We start from the raw sequence: 27,192 nt of genomic DNA, 5'->3' as shown, positions 1-27,192 counted from the left end.
GCCTTCCCTCCCTCAAGTCTGAATTTACCCTTTCCCACCAGCCTGTCACTCTGCTGCCCCCTGCTGGGCACACTGTCTGGCACGCCAAGCAGGCAATCCTCGGCCTGGGAGATGCCCCTTACAGCAAGGAAACCAGGAAATAGTTACAAATTTAATAAAATTCGCCTTATAAATTACAGCAGCTGCCCTAGGGCTCAGTTCACTGCCCCAAGAAGCAGGAGCTGGGCAAAGCTGTGCAGCTGTTACAGGAGAGCTCAGGGCTGTGGAGGTGGCCAGCAGGCCAGCACTGCCGCCTCCAGAATGGCTAGAGGGCAGCAGTGGGGCCACGCAGAGGCTCATGGGCCACTGGGCACACGGAATAGGAGTGGGGGCTGAGGCCAGACCCAAGGGACCTTGGGTGCCCCCACCCACTGAGCTTCTCAGTCCAAACTGGCCATGAGCAGGTGCAGCTCGCGGAAGGCACTGCCGTGGCGGCCACTCAAGCCTGACTTGCTCTTGACGAGGCCACTGATGCTTTTGAGCTGCTTGTAGCAGAGCCGGCACTTGTGGAGCCTAGGGGGAGAGGGGCAGTGCTGGAAGCAGCCAGCCAGCATGGACACCGTGACTCCTGCCCAACCCTGGGGCCTTTCCTTCCCAACCAACTACTGCCACTCCTCCTGCCAGGGCAAGGCTGATGCCCAGAGCACAGGACCCACCAGGTCCTGCTAGGGCTCAGGGCAAAGCCAGGCCATAGAGAAACACTGGTTCCGGCTTCCCAAGCCCATGTGCTCAATCACTGTCCCTGTACAGTCACTTCCTCTAAACTGTTTCAGCAGGACCATCAACAAGCAGCTGTTCCCTAGGCCTGTGTGTCCTCCCCTGGGATAGCACCCCTGCCCCCAACACACACCCAGCTGGCCCCTCACCTCTCCTCCCGGCTGATGTCCACACCTACGGAGGGCGGGGCTGCCAGGATGTCAGTGATCAGGGGCAGAAACCGCTGTAGGATCAGCTTCAGGGAGGTGCAGCCTGTCTGGACATAGCTGCAAAGGTGGATGGATGGATGGAGCCACACAGAAAGGTAAACAGAGTGAAGTATACAAAGACAGAGGGCAGAGACAGGCCAGAGGCAGCATGGGCTTGTTTTCACTCTGGGCCCTCGACCTTGGAGGGGACAGGGATGTCGCACAGCCACAGCACATGGGCACTAGCCCTGGAGGTCCTTCCTGAGGTCCCCGAAGGAGACTCCTGCCTCCCTCCCTACCCTGTGAAGCAGGTGTGGCTTCCCCACACTTACCTCTCATACTTGCTCTGCAGAAGCTTCTCGATCTGCGGTAGGACTGTGGTGCACAGGTCCAGCTTCCACAGGGAACTGGGGAGAGGCCCAGGGACATGTAGCCTCAGCACTTGGCCTCGCATGTTCTGCCCACTCCCCCCGCTGCAGCCACTTACGCTTTCTGGTTGACAATGTTTAAGAGGTCCACTATCACTGCCAGGTCATTGATGGCAACAGCTGAGTCCACTGACGTCTGTGCAAACAGAGCACCCGTCAAGAGGGGACTGGGCACAGGGGTCCCTGCTGGGTGTGGTGTGGTGATGGGGCTGATTGTGGGGTGTTAATAAGACTGCACCTAAGATGACGAGGGCAAGGCCAGGCCCATAAATAGGTGCTCAGTAAATGGCAGCTTGTGTTGATGATGGTGGCAGAAATAAAGTCAGTCACGGCATGGGGATGGGGCTGCTTGGCTCCTACTGTTTCGTTTTCTTGTGTGACCTCTTCCTGGTTCAGCCCTAAGCCCAGGGCAGAGGTGGTGCTTGCCTTGATGTCACCTGTGGTCCACACAGCCCGCACGGTGTCCAGGTTCTTATGGCGACTGGTGAGCACCACGCACATGGTGTCATGGCCTTTTCGGATCTGTGACATGGCATCCTCGTCGACCAGCTCTGCCTGCTGGGGGATCTTCATGGCCTGCAAGGGATGAGCACCCAGATGCTGGCAGCAAAGTTCTGCCCTCGACCCATGGGCCTCCACCCCAGTCACAAGTGGGCGGGCCTCCACTCACAGGCAGGAAGTCAGAGGCCTTCAGCCCGATGGGCTCATTCCGGGCAGCAGGGATGATGGCAGGCTCAGCCTTGGGGGTGGGAGTGACAACCGGGGGCCGGGGCAGGACCTCAACCTGGAGGGGCCCAGAGCTTAGCAGATGGCCAGCCTGAGGCCTCTTTGTCCTCCCTCCCCAAACCCTTGCCAACATGGGAGGCTGCCCATGCCACGCCCCCTCCACCTGGACATACGTTTGGCACCAGGAATTGGGTGTCCATGGCTGTGCTGGGCTTTGCTGCCTCCTTGGCTGTGGCCATGTCTGCAGTAAAAGGAACACATCACTGGGTCAGGTCAGGCCAGGAAAAGGGCCTGGCAAGAAGGTGGCAGGGCTCAGGGGGGAACTCAGGGTAGCATCTGCAATTAGGGCTGATGGAGCCAGAAGCAGTGGGGCGGCCCAGGATGCCAGGGAAGGAGCAGCGTGTGTGTGTGTGTGTGTGTGTGTGTGTGTGTGTGTGTGTGTGTGTGTGTGTGTGTGTGTGTGTGTGTGTGTGTGTGTGTGTGTGTGTGTGTGTGTGTGTGTGTGTGTGTGTGTGTGTGTGTGTGTGTGTGTGTGTGTGTGTGTGTGTGTGTGTGTGTGTGTGTGTAAGGGGAGCACCCAACCACTGGTCCAACAGAAAGCAGGCATCAAGCTCTGCGTGTGGATGGGACCCAGGAAGCTCCAGGGAGTAAAAGCCTGTCACCTCACTAGGGGTGGAGCACCTTTGTGCTGGGGGGCCTGGAGGTGAGTGGATGGTGAGTGGGAAGCACAGGAGGAAGAGGCCCTTCAGAAACCCGGCCCCGAAGAAGATGGTGCCTTGAGGAGAAAGCCAGGTGGAAGGGAGGGGCAGGATGCAGGACAAGGTGCCCACCTATCTTCCTCCCAAGTCACAAAGAAGATCATGTTTTCTCACCTACCCCTTCCACACATACCCTCACACCAGTTGGGCCTGCAGTGCCCGGCTGCCAGCTCTGGGCCTCTTCTCTTTCCTGGTGGGTCAGAGCCCCATCCCCCATCTACCATGCCCCCTCCCCATGCCTGGCTCGCTCATGTCCTGCAGCTGTGTCCCTCTTTAGACCCATCTGTGTAGCTGTGTCTACCAGTCAGCCCCCTCACTAGGGTGTGGGCTGAGCAGCTGCCTACCTTGTTCACACAGGGGCCTAGCACACAGTAGGTGCTTTTGGGCAACTGGAGGGGAAAGAGCCAGTGGGAGATGCTGGGACTGCACCATGGGAGGGGGACCTGGGGAGCTGGAGGCCCAGGGAAGCCAGGCTCTGGCCCTGACTCACCGTCCTCCGGGGGTGCAGGGAAGGGCTCACTTCTTCGGGGTGGAGTCCGACCTGCAGAGGCAGAGCAGGCTGGGGACTCATGTAGGTCAGCCCAGGGCTCCCGTCTGAGCCTTCGGGCTGGGCTGACCTGGACCCAGGGCCCTGTCAGGACATGGGACGGAAGGTGCTCCCAGGCACCCGCAGTTGCAGATCCATGCCCCTTCTCCCAGCCGTCCAGATCCTCCACCTACCTCCTCCCACCCTCTTGCTCCTGTGGGTCCTTTTGCTCAGGGCAGGAAGGGGCACTGAGGGGCTGCAGGGAACAGAACCTGGCCCAGGTGTGGGCTGGGGATTAAGCTAAGGGAACGGAGCGACATAAATGCCACTGACATCCCTGGAGAGAACTGTCTGCCTCCATCCCACAGATGGGGGGGACGCTGGAGCTCAGGGGGCGGAGGGGGTGCAGGCCTCACTGATGCTGTTCCTGGGCTGGAAGATCTCATTGTAGTCCTCGGCATTCTGGATCTCAGCCCTAGACTCCCGCTCATCCCGGTCGTCCTCGCTGCTGGGGCTGCGGCGCTCGCTCTCCGAGTTCCGCCTCACCCTGAGGGTGCAGGGCGAGCCAAAGTGAGCTGGGACGGCTCCCCAAAGCCTTCCCAGCGATGGCCCATCTGCGGCGCACCCTCCCCCACCCCTGCCCTGAGCACCCCACCTCTGAGGCTTGCTGCAGGCTGTGCTGGGCCGCTCGTAGATGCGGCGAAGCGGGGCACTGGGGTGGGGCGGCTGCTGAGCCAGGGGCTGGCTGTCCTGCACAGGGCCCTGGGCCACTGTGCCTGTCCTGGTAACTCGCGTCAGGTCCACCACGTAAGAGGAGACATTGCTCTGGGAGAAGGCCACACCTATCTGCAGGAAGCAGCAGAGCTGGGGCGCGACCCTTCCAGCAGCAGCTGGGGTATGGGTGGGCAGGATCCCAGCAAAGCTGGGTGGCAGCCAGGGGGAAGGGTGGGTATGGGCGGTGGCTCTCTCACCAGCTGGTCGTTGCAAATGGCCAGGTCAGCCACCTTGCCCCAGTTGACTAGGACCACATCAAAGCAGCGCTCGGGCTCCCAGCCATAGACACGCAGCGAGTCCTGGCAGCCACTGTACAAGCAGCAGCCATCGGGGTTGAAGAGGACGCTCCTGCGTCAGGTAAGAGTGGGCCATGGATCCCAGGAAACCCAGGGAGGCTGTGGGCAGCTCAAGATAAGGGGGACCAGAGAGGGGAGGAGAAAGGCCCACCACATCCATATCCCAGGAGGAGGGCCGGGCCCACCACCCAGTGGCCTGCGTACCTGACAGGCCCTGGCTCCCCTTCAATACAGCTCACCACCTGGAATTTCTCCAGATCCCAGAAACGGATGGTCCTGCAAAGGCAGCCAGGCTGTGCTGGGAAACCAGTGCCCCCATGCTGGCCTCCACACGGGTCCATGGGCCCAGAAAGCCCACTTCTTTCCAGACACCTTCCTCCCTGGGCTGGGGCCCCTAAGAGCAATGCCTGGGCCCAGGCTGGCCCTGCACAGGCACGGGGAGGGGACTCAGCAGGTGGGAGATGAACACAGGCCTTGGATCTGGACATGCCATGGAGGGCTAGGACACTGGGGCCAAGGAGCCAGAGCTGGGGGACATGGGACCAGGGTCCATCTTGGCTTGGCTGAAAGTCAGTTCAGTCTACACAGGATCACCAGGCATGGTGCTCTGGGACAGACAGATAAACACATACAAACAGTGGACAGAGATGTGAAGGACAGCAGTCACAGGCGGGAGGCCCTGTTTCTCCTTCTTACCTGTCAGAGCTGCCAGAAGCCAGGAGGTACTCGTTGGGGTGAAATTCCACCACGTTGACAGGCCCCGTGTGGCCAGGGAACTCAGACATCATCTTGCCAGCAGTCAGATCCCAGAGCTGGGGCAGAGCAGGTGGAGGTCAGGACCAGGCCTGGCACCTCTGCTGCCTGCCCTCCCTCTACTCCTGCCTGAGCTCTCCAGCCACAGACCACCTTCCGCTCTGGCTAGGCTTGGGACCCGTGAGTCCGATCAGGAGGGAGGTGAGGACCCAGCCTGCGTGTAATCAGCAGACCCCAGAGCCCAGCCCTGGGCCCAAGTCAGGCCGGGAGGTACCTTCACTGTGTGGTCATCTGCGGCTGATGCCAACCACTTCCCGTCGGGGCTGAACCGGAGACACCGCACAGCCTGGCTGTGCCCCTGAGGAGAGCACAGAGCACTGAGCTCACCCTCGGGGCCTGGGCCCCCCTCCACCACCCGCCTCCAACCCTACTCTCGACACATGGTGCCTCCTGGGGAATAGGCAAGGAGGGGACAGATGGCCACGTGTGGGAGATGTCACAGAGGGACACTTCTCCACATGTGGTCATGGACTCCCCGTCCTGCAGGACACCCCAAGAAATCAAGATTTCATGGTCAGATAGTTTAGGAAACAATGCGTCTTATATCTCCCTTTGGAGAGTTAAATACCCTCTCTTAATGTCAAAAGGTCTAAAAACCTCCAAAAATACTTACTTATTGAACTCAGTGCTTCCAAACTCATTTGAACAGGAAGTCCCTTCACCTAGTGACACCTGTTACCTGCCTGCAAAAACCACAGTGTGGAGCACAGTCCAGGTAATAGGGCTCTGGGGCCCTCACGGAAAGCTGGGGTTCCAGGTGGACCACCCTTGGCACTCCTGCTGCACCCCAGACTCATATTTCTCATTTGGACTCTGGTTTCTCATGTTCTCCCCATGTCGGAAAGCAGTCCCCTCCAGCCCCTGCCAGGGCCTGGGCACCACCCTGTGCTCCAGGACTGCACAGTGCTCATGGCATGACTGACAGAGGACGCCTTCCTTACCCGGTATCGGAAGACACAGCCTTTCCTCCTTATGTCCCAGAGCTGTGGGGAGAGGAGCAGAGGGGCAGAGTCAGCACAGGTCACAGCCAGGGCGGGCTGGGGCTAGGAGGCCAAGTCAAGCACAGTCCTGGAGCCTGGCTCAGAGGGTAGGGTGGGGCCATGAGCAGAGAGGAACTCTGTGTACCTCCAGATCCTTACACCCCAAAATGACAGGGGTTCAGAAACTGCTCAGTAAAGCTGGGCATTCTAAGCAGAAATGTCTGGCAAATGTTTCCACATGCCACCCCCACTCCCCCGGGAGGCTGTGGATGCCACACACAGGGAAGATGCACCCATACAGGCTGAAAGTCCACCCCCAAGCAGGACATGCAGGCCCAGTCCCACTGCCGGTCAGAGTGGTGTCTCACTTTGATGTTCGTATCCTGAGAACCTGAAGCTACGAACTCGCCGTAGGGGTGGAAATCCAGGCTGCAGATGTTGGCTTTGTGTCCCATAAGTGTGCGAAGAACTAACAAGGAAGAAAGCAGAGACAACAGCATGAGAGGCAAACAAGACCACTAGCATAGGAGAGGCTGGGATGCTCATTTGTGTGCACTTTAATATTATCTACGTGGCAAAATGGGACAATAACCCAAACTCTCAAAACAGGGAGAAAAATCAGCCAGGGTCCTAGCACCCTAACTAATCATCCTATTTTTCTTCTGAGAGATGACAGCGATTTCTGTCATTACTCGAGCCCTCAGAAAACGAACTGCACCCTCTCTGCAGCTTGTGCCTCTGGGCTCGTCCCCATGTGCTCTCCCCAGAGCAAAGCCCAGAGCCAGCAGAGCCAGCTACCGCAGCTGGTTCAGGCCCCACGGACACGAAGCTTATGGTCGGCGGCATCCCACCACAGCTGAGACAGCACAAGCAGAGGTCCAAGCTGGGGAGCAGCTGCTTGGTTGAAATGAGAAATCTAGGAAGGCCTCTGGGGGAAGGTGATATCTGAGCATGACGTCAGTGGATGGAGGATGAGGGAGGATGCTAGGCAGAGGGAAGTGGTGGGAAAAGGACCCAAGGAGGGCAAGTGGAGGGAGTACCCAGTGCTTACGCCAGCCACCGATTCGAGGGATCCTGGGGGTGGCCCTGAGCACCAAGAAAACACCAGGAGGATGTGAGCCTCAGAACCCTTAGGGGCAGGGGCCTGTCACCTCCTGCTGCCCTGGGAAACCACATCCCACATCCTTCATGGTTTCGCAGGCACCTCTGCCGCCAGGTCCAGCTGTGCCCACAGGCAAATCTTGTGTTTCTGTCTCAGAGGAGTCTCTGGTCCACTTAAATTGGCTCCTCTTTCTGGCCTCATGTGTCTTGTCTTTTGAAAGATTTATAACTTTGCTGTCTGAAAGAAACCGATCACTCCATGAGTGCTGGGGCCAAGGGGTGTGGGAGGCCACGATCCCTAGGCTTGAGCCAAGGTGAAACAGTGCCTTGGGAGGTAGTGAGTGCTCTGTTGGAGGAGATAATCAAGCCGACTCCAGACACAGTGCTTAAGGTACGAGAGTCAAGGTCTAAGCCAACTCGTGTGTGAGTGTCTCCATCCCTCAAGGGCCAGGGCTAGGGCACTGGAGCCAGATGCAACTGGATCACTCTTGGTGCTGCCCCTCACTTGGCTGTATGACTCTGGGCAATACCTCACCCTCCCTGAGCCTCCTAACAGATCATGGCCAGAATTAAGCAAGAAAATGGGCATAAAGCGCTTAGTATGGGCCTGACACAAGGTCAAGTACTCCATAAATGCCTGTGGTAATTATTCTTGTTGTCATCTCTTCCTGCCTGAGCTCTGCCTTCTTCATCCCCTCCTCTGTCCCCCAAGCTGGAACTTGTCTCTTCCTCAGGCCTCAGAGCACATGACCTGGTTCTGTCTTCTGGTCCTAGTGATGTCCCCAGGATGCCTGCTGAGCACTGCTAGTGTGCCAAGAGCGGGTTGAGTGACTTCAGGGCATCAGCACCCCCCACCGCCAAAACAACCAGGAGGGAGGTGAGGGCCTGAGGCTGATCAGCAGGGTGCAGAGCCAGAACTTAAACCACACACTGACTCCTGACCAGCATGCTTTACCATGTGACCCTTTACTTGGGTCAAGGGAACTCATTTGTCTAAAGCTTCTAGGACAGGGCCAGGCACGCTTACAGGCCCGATGAAAGTGAGCTGCTCAGTTGTCACCTGCCTGAGGACAAAGTGCATCCCTCTACCCATCACCCACCACATCTGCCCATCCTACTGGATATCCCCTGCAGCAGGCCTGCTGGGCACCTTTCTATCTTTCATAGAATGACAAGGTGCCTACCATGCTTGTTGAATGAATGCCTAATTCACTTGCACCAAAGCCTGAACAGCTGCCCCTGTAGTTGTCACCTGCCATCTGGGGTTCAGCGCTGCTTGGCTGGCCAAGGCCTTGGGGACATGCTGCCCAGTCTGGGGTCTGGACAGTGCAGACTCATGCTGGCTCCTGCTCCGGTCCACACCCAACCCCTAGCCCACCTGCTTTGCACCCCACAGCAAGATTTCCAAAATCCTGCCCCGCCCTGAAAGGATATGGTAGGTCCCACCCCTGCATGGGCTGGCTTCATGAAGCACAGGCCACCCTCCTGTGGGCTGACTGGCTGGCCCACCCTCCCCTCTGACTGTGCCGTGGAAAGCAGGCAGGACCACATTCTTCAGGTGTGACATCTGCCCTTACTCTTGTCCCAGGAGGGCCCTTGAAGGCCTTCTGATGCTGGTCCCCATCCCAGGATTCAGGAGCCATAGGTCGAGGGGCCTCCAGAGTCTGTCCGCCCCATGTGGGAACTTCCAAGCCCCCCAGCTGAAGAGCTGCTTGGCCTCTGCCTAAACCTGCAGTAAGAGGCTGCCCTGTGAGGCGCCCAGTGTGACAGTCAGGCAGCCCTTTCAGAACCCCATCTGCACCTGGGTGCCAAATGTTTCTGTCACTTTCCCTCACACTGCAGTGGGTGGGGATGGAGATAGGCCTAAGGTCTTAGCTCTTCCTGCCCAAGCTGCTGAGGGCAAACGTCTCTTCCATTGTTGAACCCACAAATGGCAGAGTGGACAGTACTGGGATGGGAGTGTTGACATGAAGATTTGAGTCCCAGGTTCCACCCCTTCCAGCCAAAGGGTCTTCAACAGGTTCAGGGACCTTTTTGGGCTTCAGTTTGCCCATCTGTCAAATAAGGGGTCCCTGCCAACCTGGTTTTGTGACAGAATCACCTGGAAGCTTACTGAATGCCAGATTCTGGGCCCACCCCACTAGTGAATCAGAAGTGGGGTCTGGGCTGTGTGTCTGTAATGAACTCCTTGTACAGTAGCCAGTCCTGGTCAAGGGCCCAGGAATTCCAGAGGTCTTCAGTTTCCTTCTCCGCCCACCTCACAGACTTCCTCACGTTTCCCTGATACGTGAGATAGTCGTGGCTGAGAAAGCACGGCACCCTTGGCTTCTCTCTTTTATTCCTTGTTCCTCAGTGAATGGATGGCTGGTGCCATCCATAGGGATTCGGGTCCTGGGCTTCCTAGGAAGTGAACCACCATTTGTCCAAGCCTTTTTGCTTTCTCAGTGAGAGCCCAGCCAGCCCGGGCCTGCCCCTCCTTGGCCCCTCGAGCCCGGCGATGCCCAGCATGCCCTGGCTCCTGAGTGTGGCCAGGTGGTGGGGCCACAGGCTGAGACACTAAGCACGTAGGCCCTGTTTGTTATCTAAGAGGTGGTGGGGCTCAATCTTTCTTAGGCTGCCCATCACTGCGTGGGCAAGCATACTTCTTGAGGCCCAGGGGCACCATCTTTCTGGAGGACCACCTACACAAAAAGACCACTGTTCCTGAGCAGAATGAAACTGGCTACTCGATACGCATGGCTGACAGCCGCCATCCTGCAGCAGAGGCAGAGCTGTGGCACAGGAGAGGCCCTGAAGGACCTTTCCATCTCAATCAGGCAAGGGGGCTTCTGGAAAAAGCAGCCTTGGCAAAATCCATGCTGTCATTTCCTCTCCTGTCCCTCAGGTAGCAGATGGCCTCCCACCCGGCGTGCTGAAGGTCCAGACTAGACGCTGGCAAGAAGTAGCAAGCAAACGGGTTTTACTCAGACCTCTCAGTATTGGCCTGCACAGTGTTCTAAAAAAAAGTGCTGAATTAGCTGTCAGTATTTAGAAACAGGTGGGTTCCACATAAACTTCCAGATTCCCAGCTTCTCTTAAAAAAATCAGAGCAGCTGGCAATCCTGTGCCCACACTTCCATGTGGCAACAGCAGGCTAAGGCTGAAAGGCAGCCCCCCTTTTAGGGAAGGCGAGACTCTCCACTTGGCCCAGAACTGAGGGCACAAATTTACAGACAGGAAGAGCCCAGGCGAGGATCTAGCATAAGAATGAAAATAGGCCCACACTGAGGTTCCCTGCTGTGACACTTCAGGACACTGGGACAAGGCACCTACAAGCCTGGCAAAAGGAGTGGGGGGTGGGGAGGTGGACAGCTGGCCTGACCTAACAGCAGCCCTGGAGCCTAAAAGACCATGTAGCTACACCTGCAAGATCCTCAAGTAAAAGGAGTTCCAACCTAGAATCCTACATTCAAACTCAAAAATAGGATGGGGTGGGGGTGGGGGGGCGCATAAAGGCATTTTCAGTCACGGAAGGTCTCTAAACTGCCAGTCATGCACCTTTGCTCAGAAAGTTACAAAAGAATATGCTCCATCAAAAAGGGAGAAGACGAGAAAGGTGGCAACATGGGATCTGGTGCAACAGAGATGGAGAGAATTCCCTGCAAAGGAGACAAGAGGGCCCCACGGTGACAGCCAGGCTGCTCCACTAGGCCCTGGGGGAGAGAGGTTCTGAGAAGAGACACCTCAGGTACAGGATGGGTTTGAGGGTAAACTCAAGGAGGAGGTTCACTCTTCTGGCAGAGAATCTGGGAAAGAGTTGGTAATAAAGACAGAGAAAACATACAGATTAAACAAAGAAAAACAATTATTAACTCTAGGAAAAAAGTTATAAAAAGAGAAGAGATGTAATCAGCTCTGAATAATATCTATATGGTCCTGGTAATATAAACATTAAATATTTACAAAGTAACAGTGAGAGGTGGAAGGGCAGTATCATGAGTGCAGAGTTTGGGGGTGGCTCTGAAGGCTAAATTCTCATCTGCCCCAGTGAGGTAGAGACTAATGCACAAAACAGAGAGGTAAAGTAGAGGAAATCCAAAACCCCAGTTAGAGGGCAGGAGGTTGAGGCCTCTCCTGAAAATAGGAAGGAGTCAGGCAAAGGCTCTTCTCCCATCCCGATCATTTGTAGAACTAACAGTAGTTGACTTTTCAAACTATGTATAACCTTTATAAAGATGAAAACTGAATTGGAGCAAACAAACAAAAGTACAAGGAAACATCACCTGGTCACCCTAGACCCCATTCCTGCAGGCTGCCTAAGTTGGGGCACTTGCACCTCAGTTCTCCCCACACAGCCACCTTACTTGTTTGCATCCTGTGTGGCCCCCCTGTGGCCCTTAATGTCCTTCCAGATTCTGAAGTCACATAGACACCCACCCACCCATCCACCCAGTTGTCCATTCAGACATTTCTTGGGTGCCTCCCTGGTGCCAGCACTCAGCCAGCAGGGACTGCTGCCAGGCTCAGGGAGAGGGGGGTCGCCACACTGTCCGGCCAGCACTCCAGGAGAGAAGCACCCCAACTACAGAAGCCTAGTCAGCATAGACTTCCTGGAGGAAGCAGCTCAGAGCTTGAGACAAACACAACCGCAGGCGTGCACGTGGAGAAGGCAATGCCTACTTTTGGCAGCTTCCAGGTCCCAGACGCGGATGGAGCCCGACTGGGAGCCAGCCACAATGAGCTCCTCGGGGGTGTTGAGGCGGACACTCTCCACTGGGGACGTATGACCGGTCAGGCTCTGTGGAGAGAGGGTGGCAGCTTCAGCTCACTCCGTGGATAAACCCTCAGCTGCTGCCCCAAATCCTGGGTCCCCTGGAAGGGCATCAATGAGAAGCAACTCAAGCAGGGAGGGCGCGCTCTACAGAGCCACCTGCAGGCTCTCCTACATACAGGCTGAGCAGCTGCTTTTCCTGGCCTTAGCTTCCAGAGCTAAAAGTGGGCCAGACCCCAACCTCTCCAACCCCCTCCCACTGCCCACAGTGCCTCTGACAGGGACACTACCTGCAGAAATGGCCCTGGGCCCCTTGGAGGGGAGCGGCTGACTCTTCAGCCTTGAGTCCGAACACCACCCACCTCGGCTCTGCTCACGTCTCCATTCTGCCTGGCCCAAGCCCCTCAGAGGGGACACCATGGCAGAACTGAGGCCTGGCTTGGCAGTGGGACACATCTCGCCCCTCTGTAATGCTTGGGTGCCTATGGGTTGCCCCTGCTGGAGGACCCTGCTATGCTCCTAGGCAGGGGCTCATGGAGCCCAGAAAACCAGGAAGTAACTCTCCTGGAAAAATTCTCACCCAACTTGGTGCAGGCTGAGCTGGGCAGGTTCTGAGCCCAGGTCCTAGGCCTGGCCCCTCAGAAGCACAGGAAGTACTGGCATGGCTGGGATCTGAAGTCCATGGCATCTGTCACTCCCCGCCAGCACCAGCCACACTAAGGCACAGTGGTGACTGTCAGCATTTGCTAAGCCAGTATTTCCCATGGGGGTTGGGATGGTAGAAGAACCCCCATGGGTGCTGGGGATGGTAGGGGAAAAATGCTCCTCAGCAGAACTACCCAAAGGCCAGACAGTTACAAGCTTGTCTGGATCCCAAACGTTGCCAGCAGGAGTATAAAGGAGCACAAACTCCATGGAGGACAAGTGGGCAAAATCTCCCCACATTTAGAAGTGCACATTCCTTTCATGCCAGCAGCTCCACCACAGGGAGCGTACCGCGTACACACTCAAACACCTGGAAGCGTGGCCCAAGCTGTGTACTGTACTGAGTCTCACAACAACACACTGGCAACAATACAGAAGCCCATCACAGGGAAACAACCGGATAAGCTGTGGTCATCCGTGGTCACCCATGCAACTGGAACCCTATTTGGTCATAAAAATGAATGAGGCAACCCTCTGAATATGATAAAGATGAATCTCCATGATACTTTTAGGTGAAAAAAAGATGGAGGACAGTGTATATAGTAGGATACTGTTTGTGCAAAAAGAGGAACGGGGCACATACCTATTTGCTCACAAAGGTATAAAATGATTCTGGAAGGGCACAGAGCTGTGGTTGTCTCTGGGAGGGATGTGGAGGTCAGGTGAGGAAGGAAGACAGTATCATTGGATATTGAACTATATGAATTCATACCTACTCAAAAACACTCAGAGACAGATACATGTGGATGGCTGCACAGGGGAGCATGTGTGTCAATCCTAAAGGAGAAATGGTGGCAGGCTGCAGGCACTGAGAGGCCTGCTCTGTGGTGAGGACAGGAAGAGGCCCAGGGGTGGCTGCTCCTGGTCTAAGAAGGTAAGGGTAGAGGCCAGACCACAATGTGCTCACTGTGCTTGTCTGGGGATGACAGTATGGGGTCACTTCATGTCCATTTTTTGCCAGTCTTTGTTTAGTCTTTTACAATGTGTGTACATTACTTTGGTATTTCAAGGGGGAAAACACATTTGAGCCCTAAACAAAATGCAACAAAACAAAACAATTTCAATTTTGTTCCTCACCCTGACAGTGGTTCAGGTCAGGTCTTAGGCCTCTGCCAATCTCACAAAAACACTGAGGTGATTAAGTTCCTGCCAATAAACATCACCTCCCATCCCCTTTTATTTCTGTTTTTACTTGGCCAAGGGTCAAAAGACTGCTAGTGCCGTGTGCTGGCAGGGCCATCGGGGGAGAGGGCAGGTGCCATGCTGCTGCGGTCAATGTAAATTGATTCCTGGAGGGCAATTTGGCAGTATGTTTTGAAAGCTTTTTAAAAAGTGCACACCCTTGAATTTCATGCAATGATCACAAATCTGCTCAAAGATTTAGGTGGATGAGGATGTTTACCACGGGTGGCTGAGCAAATGACCTTCCAGGTATAGGAAATAGGGTGTGGCCGAGCTAACGGCAGCTCATCCCTACAGTGGAACACCATGGAGCCTTTGACAATCCTGTTGTAAAAAGCTATTTGTTGACATAGGAAAATGTTCACAATACTGTTATCTTAAAAACCAGGTGACACACACAAGTCCACATATACATGCATATGCATGTATATAGCTACAGCAACACCAAGAAGGACACAGACCAAGCTATGAACTATGGTGGTCTTTGGACGATGAAACTATGTGTAATTCATTTTCGTATTTTTGACTCCTTTGTGCTTTCCTGTTTTGGAAGACAGTTTTTGGCACTGAATTAGTTGTGTAAGCAGGAGGAAAGTGCTATTTAAAAATAGCTCTCTAACCAGCTCCAACCAAGTGTCCCCAAATCCTTTTTGTGGACTGAGGTGGGAAATGAATCAAAGCAACCCCCTATGCAGCTGAGAGGAGGTCCAATGGGCTGGTGGGCAGAGAAGGGCTGTAAGCCTCAACCTTGGCGAAAGGGCTCATTTTAGCTCAACCACACAGGTTCTGGAGTTCTGCCCAACCATCAGGCGGCACTCCCATTCCTGAGGGCCGGCCACTGTTCCAGCCATCCTGGGCAGTCTGGGACCTTCCTGGGTAGAGGGCTGAAAAGGCAATGACTTTATGCTATGTCCCTCTACCCTTGTGTTGAGTGCCCAGCCACTTATCTGGGTGCCCTGGGCCTGACAGAGCCTGAAAAGCCACCTGCTGCTCACCAGTCCCCAGTCCTGCCCAACCCACATCGCCTTCCAGGCCCCTGCCCTGTCCCTACTGGCTAGCTGAGGCTCACCATGATGCAGTTGGGCTTGTTGATGGACCACAAGTTGACACGACAGTCATCCCCACCTGTAGCCAGCAGCCGCCCAGAGGCTTTGCCCAACACCAGTGAGGACACGTTGCTGGCATGGGCGACGATCTCCTCTACACAGGAAAGAGCAAGACAGAGAAGGCAGTCAGTGGGTGACATGGGGCCACGTGGAGGAGGGGCGGGTCTTGCCCTGCTTAGCTACCAGCTCTTGCACCCAAAGCCTAGTGGGAGGCCCTGTGTACTTCAGCTCCCCTTTGCTGCCAGACACCCCCTCATGAGCTGGAGGACCAGCTGTCGGGGCAGGGCTGGGACACAAATGACTATTTCTCAACTTCAGCCATTTCTGTCCCACCCTTAAGCCTCGAGACTTTTTCTCCTTTTTTCTGCACATCAACTGGTAATATTATTAACTTACTATGCTTCATTTTTAAAACTATTTTTATTTAGCTCTCTCTTAGCATTAATCTCCATGAAATTATAAGTTTGGTATGCTCACTATACTTTTTCTATGATACAAAAAGAAAAATGAAAACAATTATTACAATAAAAATTATCAAGCCATGTGCTGCCTACGCCCTCCTGGCTGCTGCTCATGGAACACATAACCCTCTTTGGGGAGCGCCCTTTAAGAACTGTTCAGGCCGACCCCAGACATGCTGTCCCCCTGTGAGCTCACCTATGGTTCAGCCCACAGCTTCAGAATCATGGACCAGGTGCTGCTCTCTTTTGCAGGCTGTGTGGCCTTAGACAAGTCCCTCACCCTCTCTGAGGACTGGGCTCCTCGTCTGGTAAATAGCGATCATAATAATGCCTAGCAGGTTGAGTTGCTGAGGATTCACCAGGAGCATGCCATACACTGTGCTCCGTGCACTGTGCCCTGTGGTTGTTAGGCAGGCTAAGGGCTAGTTGCCATAGAGAGAGTGGGTATTGGAGCCCCAGGAGGGCACAGGAGAGTGGGCTGCATGAGGAGGGGACAGGAGGCAGCCGACTGTGAGGTCTAGGTGTGAGGGGGTAAGAATGAGGGCCGACCAGACAAAACAGGGCCATGTGGGCAGCCACACAGGCCCCTGGCCTGGACCTGGTAGGGCAGCAGTAGGGCAGCAGCCATAAGCCTCAGAGGGCATCATCAGTGCTCCAAAGGGAACAAAACTCGGGCAAGGAACCGAGAGGCAGCTCAGGCCCCAAGCCAGTGCCCGGTGAGCGCCTCCTGGGAATGAGGAAGAGAAGACAGGTCTCCCCATGAAGGCAGAGGGAAAACCCCAGCGTGCCCACGCTCTGAGGCAACTGGGAGGCTGGCTCGGGTGATGCCAAGGAAAAGGGCGTTGCTGAAGTTCTGCACAGGGCTGCTCCTGCGCTCTAGCTCTGGCCCCCACCCTGCCTGGGGGTCTCTGTGGGGCCAGCTTCAGACCACAGGGAATCTGGGAAACTGGGCCCAGGAAGCCTGCTTGCCAAGCAGTGTGGCTGAGAGAGGCCACCAGAACTGCCCGGGGGTCAGGCCCCAGCTTAACCTCACAGATGACACCTCACCTCAGCCCAGCCAGGCAGGGGCGAGAGGTCCCCTGCAGGCCCAAGTATCAGCCGGGCCTTGGACACCCCACCACTGCATCCAAGGGTTCTAGGCCCCTCTCTAGTCCACATCCCAGCTGTGGCATCTTCTGTCCTCTGGACACTGGAGGGACAGTTGCCCGGGGTGCTCTGCTCAAAAACTCTTGTCTATTCAAGCACTTTTACTGGGCCAAAGTGACTGCCCAACCCAGAAAGAGGGCCAACTACCCTCTCCCTGAGCACCGTTCCCAAGCCTCAGGCCCTCTTCAGTTCTCTGAAGACCTGTCCCGCATGCACTGCCCTCGGCCCAGGACCTACCTGCAGGCCTGAGTGTCTGCCCAGCTCTCACCATTCCCAGGGAATGTTCTGGCTGGGCCCCACCTCACTGGGCCTTCTTGGGCACACTGTCACCCCTCTCTGGGTTTCAGGACCACTGCCCCTATAGATATCCATTATTTCACAATACAACTGTTTCCGGGGTGGCTGCTCTAGGTCCAGGAGTGAGGAGACAGTGGGGAATGCACTCTGAAACAGGGCATCCAGCTGGAAGCAGCACACACTTTGGGGTGAGAAGGATTTGGAGGTTGGGCCCTTCTAGAAGGGCTCCCAGCACTCCCCTCTAAGCATCCTAACAAGGAACTGAGTAGAACCCCTGGAGGCACCAGGGGGAAATGGGGCCATACCACAGACACCAGGCAGAGGCCCTGGCACTGGGCACTGGCCCAAAACCTCTGGCCTTAAAGACAGCAACCAAACCACCAATGGCCCAGGCCTGGGAATGGAATTTTAGTACAAAGAAATAAAAACCCTCAACATCTACTGGCAAGCCAGGCTGGTGACTGCTGCCTGCCCTGTGGCACAGGCCCATGCCAATTTTCCAAGCTCAGGTGGCACAGTTTAGGCCCCCTGTTCCCAGCCAGAGCAGGTGAACACAGCATTCTGGTTAGAGGTGCTAAGGACTTGCATCCAAAATGGAAAGTGCAAATAACTGGGCTTCGGTGACCCCATGCCAGTCAAGTACCCTCTGATCCACACCAGACTCTAGAGCCACAAAGAGCCAGAGGTCATTTGGCCTTGGGCTCTCCAGACAGCTTTTACCCATGGGAAGTGCTGTGCACATCAAATTGTCAGCAGATGCCCAATATGCCTGATCACATCACTTCCTGCTTGAACACTTTGATGACTTGACCTTGCCTTTACGATAAAGCCAAACCCTCAGAAGGGCTGGGTGTCCCTAAAGACCTCACCAGCCTCAGTGGTATCACATTCTCCCCACTGTTGTGCTATGCTACAGCCTGTGGCCTCCTTTGAGCCCTTCCAATGCACTGAGCTTCCTGCCTCAGTGCCTTTACACATGCTGCTCAGGCACCCTATAGCATTCCCCTACCCTCACCCCTCCAACATCTAGTTAGCTGTTCCAAAGCACATGTCCCAGCTGGGAATTGGAGGAGAAATGCAGGAGTATTATTTTATGATTCCTGCCTGTCACTCTCCCCAGCTCTCAGCCCCATTGCATAGGGACCTTGTCAGATTTGCCCCCCAACTGTCAACCCAGTGCCTGGTTCTATGCTCAGGAAAGACCAGCTGTTGAAGGGATACATAATCCTCCAAAATACAAAGTTACTCTGTCCAAAGTATACCCTCCTTGGGAGCTCATAACAGGGTTCTTCCAGAACCCTAGGGCTGAGGAACAATTTAAAACTGGCCAAACCTCTCATTTTACAAATGAGGACACTGAGGCCCAGAAAAGAGCTTTACCCAAGTTCTAACCCAAGGTTAAAAAGGGACAGAGCCTTGCCCCAGCTTCTGAAAACTGCTCAGACACAGCTCATAACAGAGGGCGACCGGTCTGGGCAGACCAAACCTATGCAAACCAGTGATTATAGTCGGGGTAAGCCTCACAGGGCACCAGCATGTAGAGCAGTAGTTCTCAAAATACGATCTGGGGAAACTTGGGATCCTCAAGGTCATTTCAAGGGGTACAAGAGAACAAAACTATTTTTATAATACTAAGATGGTATTATACTTGTTTGCTCATAAGTATATAGTGAAGTTTTCCAGTACATATGTGACACATGATGACATCATCACTAATGGCATATTTGACTGTATATTCTTGTTGTAAAACATCTCAGTATTAATATCTAACGATAGATTATAACTCCCATAAACAGAAAGTCTTTGGGGTCCCAATAATTTTTACGAGTATAAAATGGTCCTAAGAGAGCAAAGTGGCGAGAACCGCTAGAATAGAGTAATGGTGAGAGTGGGTGGTACACATGCTCAGTCAAATTCCAGAGCCCTGTCAACATCCCTCTGCCTACCCTCCCGCCCCCACCCCCATCCCAAGATGCCTTTATCTGAAGGGGGAAGTTTGACTTGTGAGATGCCAATGTCTGAAAATGCCAAGAACATCCTTCAGAATTTCTCGTCCTCTCAGGCCCATCAGCCTAACTGGAAATCCTGCAGTAAAGTGCTTCTTTACATTCACTATCTCACTGGAATCTCACAGCCACTCTGGAATACAAGTGTGATTAGCTCATTGTACAGACAGGAAACTAAACCTCAAAGAGGTTAAGTCACTTGCCCAATGTCATCTAGCTAATAAATGCCAAAGTCAGGATTTGCATCTTTGTCTATCTTACTCAAGGCCTGAGAGTCCCCCCTTGTGCCAGGAATAGGAGTCAAAGCTTGAGGTTCAGGCCACCCAGCTATAAGCAGCTAATGAGGCAAACAGTGAGAAATAAAAAATGAAAACTACTCACGCAACTTCCAGGCTGTCTTGGTGACCACAGGGGTGGCCATCCTTCAGTTGGCTGGGACCTGAAGCTCCACCCACAAAATAGACTGTACTTGCTGTGTGGGGTGGGGGTGGATCCCCCCCAGATCCACAAATCAAGTTGGCAGGGGGTTACCACACATCCAGGTAGAGGAAATGCCTCGTCTCTCAGCCCCGGACTGCCTTGTGGTCTTAAATCATCTACAGCAGCCACGGCAGCAGCCTGTGAGCGCCTGTCGGGATCCTGTATCATGGAATGTCAGGCTTGAACCATCTCAGCTCAACACCAGGCTGGAACACAAAACAGAGGTGATGGCTTGTTAGGAAACACTTGGTGAGAGTTTGGGGGACTCCGGGTTTGAAGAACTGTAGCTGTAGTTCCCTGGATCACCAAGGCCACTTGGTAAAGATAGATACCCACCAATGTCACCAGAGTCAAGAGCCGCACTGCAAATTGGGTTTGAGAATCTGGAGAGGGGGCACCTCAGACTAGGTGACTCAGAACACAGGGAAAAAGAAGGTCCTCCCAGAGGCCAGGATGAGGGGAGGCGAGGAGGCTTTGTTCCAGGAGGCTGGCTGCCTGAAGTGCAGCAGCCGCAGTGGGGCGGGGAAGTCCACATGTCTGCAGTTCAGACAGATTTCTGGGAGTCACTGTTTCATCTGACGTATGATAGGGGGTGGAGCCAGAAGCTAAACATAGGAGCTTATGAGAGGCGCTTCAGACAGGCCCTGAAATCTCTTGGGAGAATCTCAAAGAGGGCCTTGAGGGTCCAATCCAAGAGGGTCCAAGAGGCAAGAGAACTAACTACTCCTGGCCCCTGCAATTCCCAAGGACAGTACTAGGAACTAGGCCTCCAGTCTGGGCATGAGTCGGTATGACTCAACTGTAAAAGCCACCTCGTAGAGCCTTCTATCGCCTTCCTCCAAACCTCTGCCCCATGAACCTCTCCTCTCCTTCCCCTTTCTCCTGACTTCTCCAGTTTTACCCCTCTAGTCCTCTGTTCCCTCCCCTTCTTCCCGAAGCCAGATCCCCCATCAGTGCACATCCTGTCTCCTGGGCTCGGTAACTTGGCTCTTGCCTCGCCAGACCCCATTTACTGCCCTTCCTCTCTGCTATCAGTATCCCCCATTCATTCACTCTCCTGCTTCCTGTGGCCCTATTCATCATCACCAGTTCTCCTGAGGGCCCCCGGCTCTGCTTCCGGTCTCCCCGGTCTTCCCCTCATGCCCCCATCCTGAGACTGGTTTCTCCGCCGCGCCTGATTCTCCCACTCCTCACAGTCTGCGGGGCATGGGCCCCAGCATCCCCTGCCTAGAGCCCTCGCCCTCTCCGCCGCAGCCAGGCCCGGATCCGCCAGGCTCTTTCCAGTTCAGGACTCATCAATCCCTCGCTGCCTCCCCACTTGCCCACTCCACCTGCAGGGGCAGCTCCGGAGGCCGAGGCTGTGCTCTAGGCGCGACCCCTACTTGCCTCCATTCCCTCCCCTGATTGGTCGCTGCTTGACAACCGACCCTCACAACAAACCTCCGGCCCAGAGCCCTGCCCCCCCAGCCTATCGCACCTTTCAGCCGCCGCAGGAGCACCGCCTCCTGCCAGGCTTGACCAATCGAAGCAGGCGCTTCTGCCGCTTTTCCAAGGTCCCTGCCCACTTTTCCTGATTGGACTAATCACGAGGAAGGAGCATTCAAGAGCCAGCCCTCGGCCTCTAATGACCCAATGAAGACTTCGTTTCCTTGGTCCCGCCTCCTCCTCATGCCCACCCTTCCCTCCCCTCTCTTGAACCTAGTTTGCGTTTGAAAATTTTTGCGCGACGCCCTCCAATGGTGGCTGCATCAATTGCTTTAGCAACCGTCTCCGTTCGACCAATCAGCGTTCACTTTATTAGAAAACCAATTCCCAGCTAGCCAATGGGAAAAAGGACATCGGAGGCAGCTTGAAGCCGAGGACTTAACATCTTGGAGTGGGGCTAATCTTGGACGAGGCCTTAGTCAGCGTTTTGGCAGCTCCCGCATCTTCCCTTTGCTCGGGGGCTGTGCTGTCGTGGTGCGAGGACTTTGCTCTTTTTCTTTGGTTCAGATGCTGGCTTGAAAGACCCACAGGAGGTCTGTAGGGAAACAGAACCAGAACTTAGGTCCGAGTCCGGAGTGGAGCCCCGGAGCGCCGTGCCCACGGCCGCACCCTCGGTGAATGGATGAATTGGCTGCTCCCTTAAGGGGGACCGCCAACTAGCAATCCGAGGAAGGCCGCCTTCATTTGTGATTCGTGCGTAGGGTGGGCTTAGGGAAGAGCCGTAACCGGCGAGGGTCTGGGTCCCTCTCGTGGCCTCACCGTCAGGGGGCTTCTTAGCAGGAACTGGGCGGCACCGGAGCGGCCCCTGGGGCCAGGCTGTCAGTTGCGAGGGTAGTGCAGACTTCCCAGAGCCCGGTGCCTGAAGGCTTTATTCCCCACTCACTCACTGAGCTGGAGGCTGCTTGATGTCAATGCTCCCGACCACCCTAAAGGGGTGGGAATTCCTGTCCTGTTCACAGAACAGACGCAGGTGAAGGTGCTTGTAAAAGGTTACGCAGCTAAAAAGTAATGGTGTCAGGATTTGAACCCGTGTTAAAGCAAAACCTACGGGTTTCTCCACTGTACCACACCTCTGCCAGAAAGAGGGTCCACCCCTCATGTTGTACTTTTGGAAATAGACTAAGAGAGGCGTAGCGTCACTATCAAAAGAGGACTAGATTGGCAGAATAAAGTCCAATCAAAACTCTTCACCCTGTATTTTCCCTCAGCTTTTTATTATGAAACACTTAATAGAGAGAACTGGAAAGAATACTATGATGATGTACAATAGTTTAGTGGTAGAATGAGTACCCATATACTTACCACCTGGATATCAACACTTGCTGATATTTTGCCAAATGTGCTTTGTCCACGTAATTTTTCTGAACCATTTGAAAGTTACGGACAGCAAGATATTTCACACCCGACACTAACTACTGAGCATATAGCTCTTAAAAATAAGGTCCTCATCCCACATAACCATTGTATCCTGGCACCTAAGGAAACATAGTTCTCTAACATCCAGTCCAGATTTACCCAATCATCCAGAAAATATGTTTTGTAATTTGTTTCTAACCAGAAAACAATATTCCGTATACTTGGCTCCTCTTAAGCTCATTCTATTTCAGCCCTCCTACCCCCAATTTTTTTTATAATGACATTAATCTTTTGAAGAGATTGATCAAGCCGTTTACCTTAAAGGACATCGGAAGCAGCATTACAATTAAAGACTGCATTACAATTTTGTTCAACTTTTCGCTTCTAGTGTCATTTACCTTGTTCCTTTTCCCCGGAATTTCTTGTTGAATGGAAGTTAAAGCCTGATTGGATTCATGATCAGCATTTTAAAACACTTCATATTGAAGTATAATACACATATCCCAAAAGGCATATCCTGTAAGTGTACAAGGTTGAAGGATTTCAAAAACTGAACATACTCAGGTCAAGAATATTAACCAGCACTCTAGGAGCCACCCCCTCCCACCCCAGTGCTCCCTTACATTCACTAACCCTTACACCCTAATAGTGATACACTTCTATCGATTTATTTTGCCTGTGTTTTCTTTTTGCTTTATATAAATGGAATCATGCAATATGTACCTTTCTTGTACCTAAAATCTTTTATTGTTATGCTTGAGAAATCCAACCACATCAAGCCATGTAATTGTAGTTTATTCATTTTCACTGGGCTGGAGCAGGGTTTCTCAACCTCAGTACTGACATTTTAGGCTAGATGACTCCATGTGGAAGCTGTCCTGTGCATTGTTCCTCCAATGTTTCACAGCGTCAGCAGCCTCCACGTACTAGATGCCAGTAGCACTCTCCCATACCAGTCGACGGCAAAAATGTCTCAAGACCACAATATATGTATCCATTCTACTCTTGTTGGGCATTTGGGTCATTTCCAGTTTGGTCCTAGTATTACTAGTGCTGCCGTGAACATTGTAGTACATGCCTTTTGGTGGATATGTATATACATTTCTGTTGAGTTGTTCATCATTCTTGTTTATTGGATGGATGGATGGGTGATGGATGAATAGATGGATGGTGGGTGGGTGGGAGGAGTGGAACCTAGGAGTAGAATTACTAGGCCAAAGTTTAGTTTTAGTAGACACGGCCGGTGTTCCAAAGTGGTTGTACTGATTCACACTTTCACTAGGAAAGCTGTTTGAGAGTTCCAGTTGCCTCACCTTCACCAATACTTACTCACTTTATGTAACACCATACTGGAGGGTGTATGGTGGCCGTTCATTTCCCTGATAAATAATGCATTTGACATTTCCATGTGTCTATTGGCCATTTTTTAAGCTAACATTTAGTGAGTGGTTTCTGAGTTCCACTTCCAGTCCTCTGCTTTACAAATTTATCTCATGTAAAATGATATCATCCCATTTTGCAGACGGCTGAATAGTGGCTGGTAAGAAAAGTTGGGATGCAGCCACTTGCAGCCTTAATGTCAAGCCCCCAAGTTCTGAAGCATGAACACTGGCCTTGCCATACTCACTCGGTGAGCTGGGCCGCCCTGGCCACATTGAGATCTAACCAGTTGTTTGAAGGTGGCTGTGGGATGGATCATCTGCAGAGGCACTGCAAAGACTCAACATCCTAATGGAAAGGACAGGGAGCAAATGAGGAAGAAGGTAGGGTGTGGTGGGAGGGGTGCTTCCCATGCTATAGATAAAGAAGGGAAGAAGACAAAGGCTGGTGCTGGAACTTTTGAAACATAAGGTACAAATGGCAAATTGTTAAGTGTTTATTTACAGGAATATCAGGAGAAGCAGGAACAGGCAGGGCTGCAGGAGGTGTGAGGCAATGAGGCCAGGCACCTGAGTGGATGGTCATTAGCTGGGAGAAGGGAGCACAGGGGCAAGACTGTGCAGGAGGTTTTCCCTCAGGCAGCTGTGGCTGAGGCCGCAGGAGGGGCATCAAGCAAAAACTTTCATGAGTTCCACAAGGCGTGGGTCCTTATAGAGCTTTTCCTCCAGAGCCAGGTACTTCAGTGGGGCCAGCTCCTTGTGTCTGAAATCAGAGGGAAGCACGAGAGGTGGTGAGGTGTTACAAGCTGGCGCTCCAGCATCCTAGCAGCTCCTGCCTGGCTCCCCTCAGCCCCCCTCACCGACTGAGCCTCTGCTCCAGGATGCGGATGCGAAACATGGCCTGAGAGCAGTAACTCAGGTACAAGTCTTCATCCTCAGCTGTCATGGTCATCTGGTTCTCCTGGTACCACTGTTGCTGCTTTTGCAGCTCCTGGGTCTCCTGCAGGCGTGGGGAGGAGAGGGCAGTGGGGTTGATGAGGGCTGACCCTCACCCAGGCTGCAGGCTGAAGTCCCACTAGCTACCAGATGGCCCCCAAGGGCCAGCCACACTACCTTCACCCACAGAAGCCAGAGGAACAGAGGCAGGGGCCACAAAATGTCTGGGGTAGGAGCCCCTGGGCTCATTTTTAGAGGGATACCATGTTCATGAGGTCAGAGCAGAGGTTGAGACAGACAGCCATGTGACTATGGACAAGCTACTAACGTTTTCAGAGTTACCTGTTTCCTGTCCACCGAATGAGGGTCACCGTACACCCCCCACTACCACTATCACTGTAGAGCATTTTGTGAAGATTAAATGAGATAATACATGGAAACTACATTTTATGTACCTGGCCAACAGAAATGGATCAAGGACTAGAAGTTGTTATAATTTACCATCCAACCATCCACCTACCCACTACCCATCCACCCATCCATCCATCCTCCTATCCTTCCCTCCCACCTTCCTTCCATGCTCCTATCCACTCCTCTCTCCATCCCTCCATCCTCCATCCTCTCCCATCCACCCATTTATCCATCCTCCTATCCACCCACCCATCCCTCTACCCACCCATCCCTCCAACCACCCTTGCACCCAATGAACGAGAATGAGGAAGGACAACTTGGTCTTTGGGAAACTCCAAGCACTGACATACTCATCCTCTCATTGGTCCCTCACAAGCTTTCAAGAGGTGAACAGACAGTCCTGGGCCCATTTTCTGGGTGAGGATGCTGAGATCCTCTCCCCTGACTGAGCCCTGGCCGCACCTTTTCAAAACGGGCCTGGATGAGGTTGGCCTTGTCGATGAGCTGCTGCTTGAAGTCACTGAGGCACTCGTCCTTGAGGCGCATGGCCTGCCAGCGTGTCAGCTTCTCTCCTGGCAGGAGCTGTGCCAGGAATGGTGCCAGGTAGTCCAGTTGGGCTTCCACCTGCCGCAAGTGCTCCTCGTGCATGACACGCTCCTGGGAGGTGGTGGGAGGGAGGGGTCAGCTGGACTGACAGGGGCTGCAGAGATCTCCAGACCAGCTCTGCATCGACGTGTGACTGCACAAAAGCAAGCCTCAAACCCAGATTCCCGTGCTTGGCCCCTCCGGGACGGAGGCCCCAGGTGCCCTGTTGCTGTCTCTCTTGCAGCTATAGTTACTGGTAACAACCATCTCTGTCTTACGGTGAATTCATGTCTCGACCTGAGCCTCAGCATGTACCTAACATTCAGTAGATGCTTGCTCAATAAATGGCACTAGATGATAGTTACAATGATGTTAAATCAAAAAGTGCCAGTAATTCCCTTTTTCTTTCGCCCCAGGGCTTTATGTTCTGTGTTGGCAGATGGGCCTGTGAAACTGGAGATGTGGGGGCCATCACCCATCTCTGGGAGTCTGAGAACCAGTCATTTGATGCCCTGTCCTGCCTTCCCAATCCCAAACTACTTTTAGAAATCTTCACTTGGTTGGTGAAGGGATTTAGGAACTGGCCTCAAAACCAAGCTGGGCCTTGCAGCTTGGTGTAACTTGAATGCCATGTGCCGCAGGGGCCAGAGAACTCAGGCCTGTGATCAGAGTTGCTCACTGGGGCTACTGGCCCAGGTTGTGACACCAAGGGGAGCCCCCAGTGGAGGTGAGTGCACAGTTTTAATTCTTCCCTCATGCAGTAGAGGCCTTGACTTGGCCATAGTCCTGGAGGTTGGGGGAGACCTGGCCTGGATCCTGGGTACTCTTTGGGGCGAACCTTAGAAATGGTCAGCTAGGCAGCAAGGATAACCACAGTGGGGTCAATAACTTCATCCCCTATAAAGGGCTTCCCACAGCCTCCCTAATCATCCTCATCACCCTGGAGGCCAGGGGAGTTCCAGGAAAAGCCAGGGCCTGGGCCAAGGAGCAAATGTTACCATGGCCTCCCGATACTCCTTGCTCTTCTCGTTGCGCTTGGTGTCATAGATGGAGACGGTCAATGTGTGTGCCTCCTCCTCTTCCTCTCGAAGCTTCAGGATCTCCAGCACCTGAACGGGGAAGTGGGGGAGGGCACTGTTAATACCCCCCACCCCTGCCACCTCCCACCCACCCACTCTTCCATGGGAACCCACCTCCAGCTCTGACTCCCGGGCCTGATGTTTGGACAACTTCTCCTCGTTCTTCAGATGTATCATGGCCTCATACTGGTAGAGAAGCTTCTTGGTGTGCTCCAAGGGCTCCACCTGGGACAGCAACCACCACAGTGATGTGGACAGGCAGCAATGGCTGGGGTCCTGGCAGACTGTGGAGCTAGACCAATTGGGTTCAGATATTCCCCTGCTATTTTCTAGCTGTGTGACTTCAAACAACTTGCTTAATTTGTCTGGACCTCAGTTTTCTCACCTATAAAATATATAGAAGAGGAACTGGAGGCTCAGAGGCGCTAAGGAGTGTGCCGGCAGAGTGAGGATTTGAACTAAGAAACAGACCAGTGGAGGTG

General features: G+C 53.8%; 2 protein-coding genes across 12 annotated transcripts in view; both read right to left on the bottom strand.

The window, feature by feature from the left end:
• Positions 1-138: 138 nt before the first annotated feature.
• Positions 139-21,016, bottom strand: KATNB1 (katanin regulatory subunit B1). Of its 6 annotated transcripts, none has more exons than XM_017675666.3 (20): positions 20,957-21,016; positions 19,381-19,685; positions 15,053-15,183; positions 12,006-12,123; positions 6,614-6,714; positions 6,207-6,248; positions 5,480-5,563; positions 5,149-5,264; positions 4,657-4,728; positions 4,354-4,504; positions 4,038-4,228; positions 3,799-3,929; positions 3,347-3,397; positions 2,272-2,339; positions 2,043-2,156; positions 1,799-1,948; positions 1,432-1,508; positions 1,277-1,351; positions 906-1,022; positions 139-552 (listed from the first exon to the last, which is right to left on the bottom strand). In XM_017675666.3, exons 2-20 carry the CDS (start codon positions 19,418-19,420, stop codon positions 420-422), a joined length of 1,962 nt encoding a protein of 653 aa, XP_017531155.3. In that variant the 5' UTR covers positions 19,421-19,685; positions 20,957-21,016; the 3' UTR covers positions 139-419. The 6 variants fall into 6 exon arrangements, with proteins under 6 accessions (XP_017531155.3, XP_073082432.1, XP_036881330.2 ...); XM_073226331.1 differs by lacking the exon at positions 20,957-21,016 and adding an exon at positions 20,866-20,953; XM_037025435.2 differs by lacking the exon at positions 20,957-21,016 and adding an exon at positions 20,811-20,935 and having other exon boundaries at positions 139-572.
• Positions 21,017-21,324: 308 nt separating this feature from the next.
• DRC7 (dynein regulatory complex subunit 7) overlaps positions 21,325-27,192 on the bottom strand; it is a 27,814-nt gene continuing 21,946 nt past the window's right edge. For 4 of the 6 annotated variants that reach the window (XM_017675661.3, XM_037025378.2, XM_037025377.2 and 1 more), the window contains 5 exons: positions 26,825-26,935; positions 26,630-26,740; positions 25,509-25,703; positions 24,560-24,699; positions 24,184-24,462 (listed from right to left, as the gene is read on the bottom strand). In XM_017675661.3, the coding sequence (XP_017531150.3) occupies positions 24,369-24,462; positions 24,560-24,699; positions 25,509-25,703; positions 26,630-26,740; positions 26,825-26,935 (651 nt within the window). In that variant the 3' untranslated portion in view covers positions 24,184-24,368. Of the gene's footprint in view, positions 21,914-22,718; positions 22,838-23,947; positions 24,049-24,183; positions 24,463-24,559; positions 24,700-25,508; positions 25,704-26,629; positions 26,741-26,824; positions 26,936-27,192 lie in introns of those variants that run through there. The other 2 variants (XR_005063222.2, XR_012126775.1) reach the window with 2 other exon arrangements.

Source organism: Manis javanica, chromosome 17 (assembly GCF_040802235.1).
Source record: "Manis javanica isolate MJ-LG chromosome 17, MJ_LKY, whole genome shotgun sequence".
Taxonomy (NCBI): domain Eukaryota; kingdom Metazoa; phylum Chordata; class Mammalia; order Pholidota; family Manidae; genus Manis; species Manis javanica.
Note: the sequence above shows the minus strand (reverse complement) of the source record. Positions and strands in the feature narration are given on the sequence as shown.

Bases quoted from the DNA above. Each gene is read 5' to 3' on its own strand.
- KATNB1 (XM_017675666.3), bottom strand. From the start codon at position 19,420: ATGGCCACCCCTGTGGTCACCAAGACAGCCTGGAAGTTGC. The intron at 12,124-15,052 runs GTGAGCCTCAGC...CTCTCTCCACAG, and splicing joins ACAAGCCCAACTGCATCATG to AGCCTGACCGGTCATACGTC. The intron at 4,729-5,148 runs GTAAGAAGGAGA...CTGCCTTTGCAG, and splicing joins GCTTCTGGCAGCTCTGACAG to GACCATCCGTTTCTGGGATC.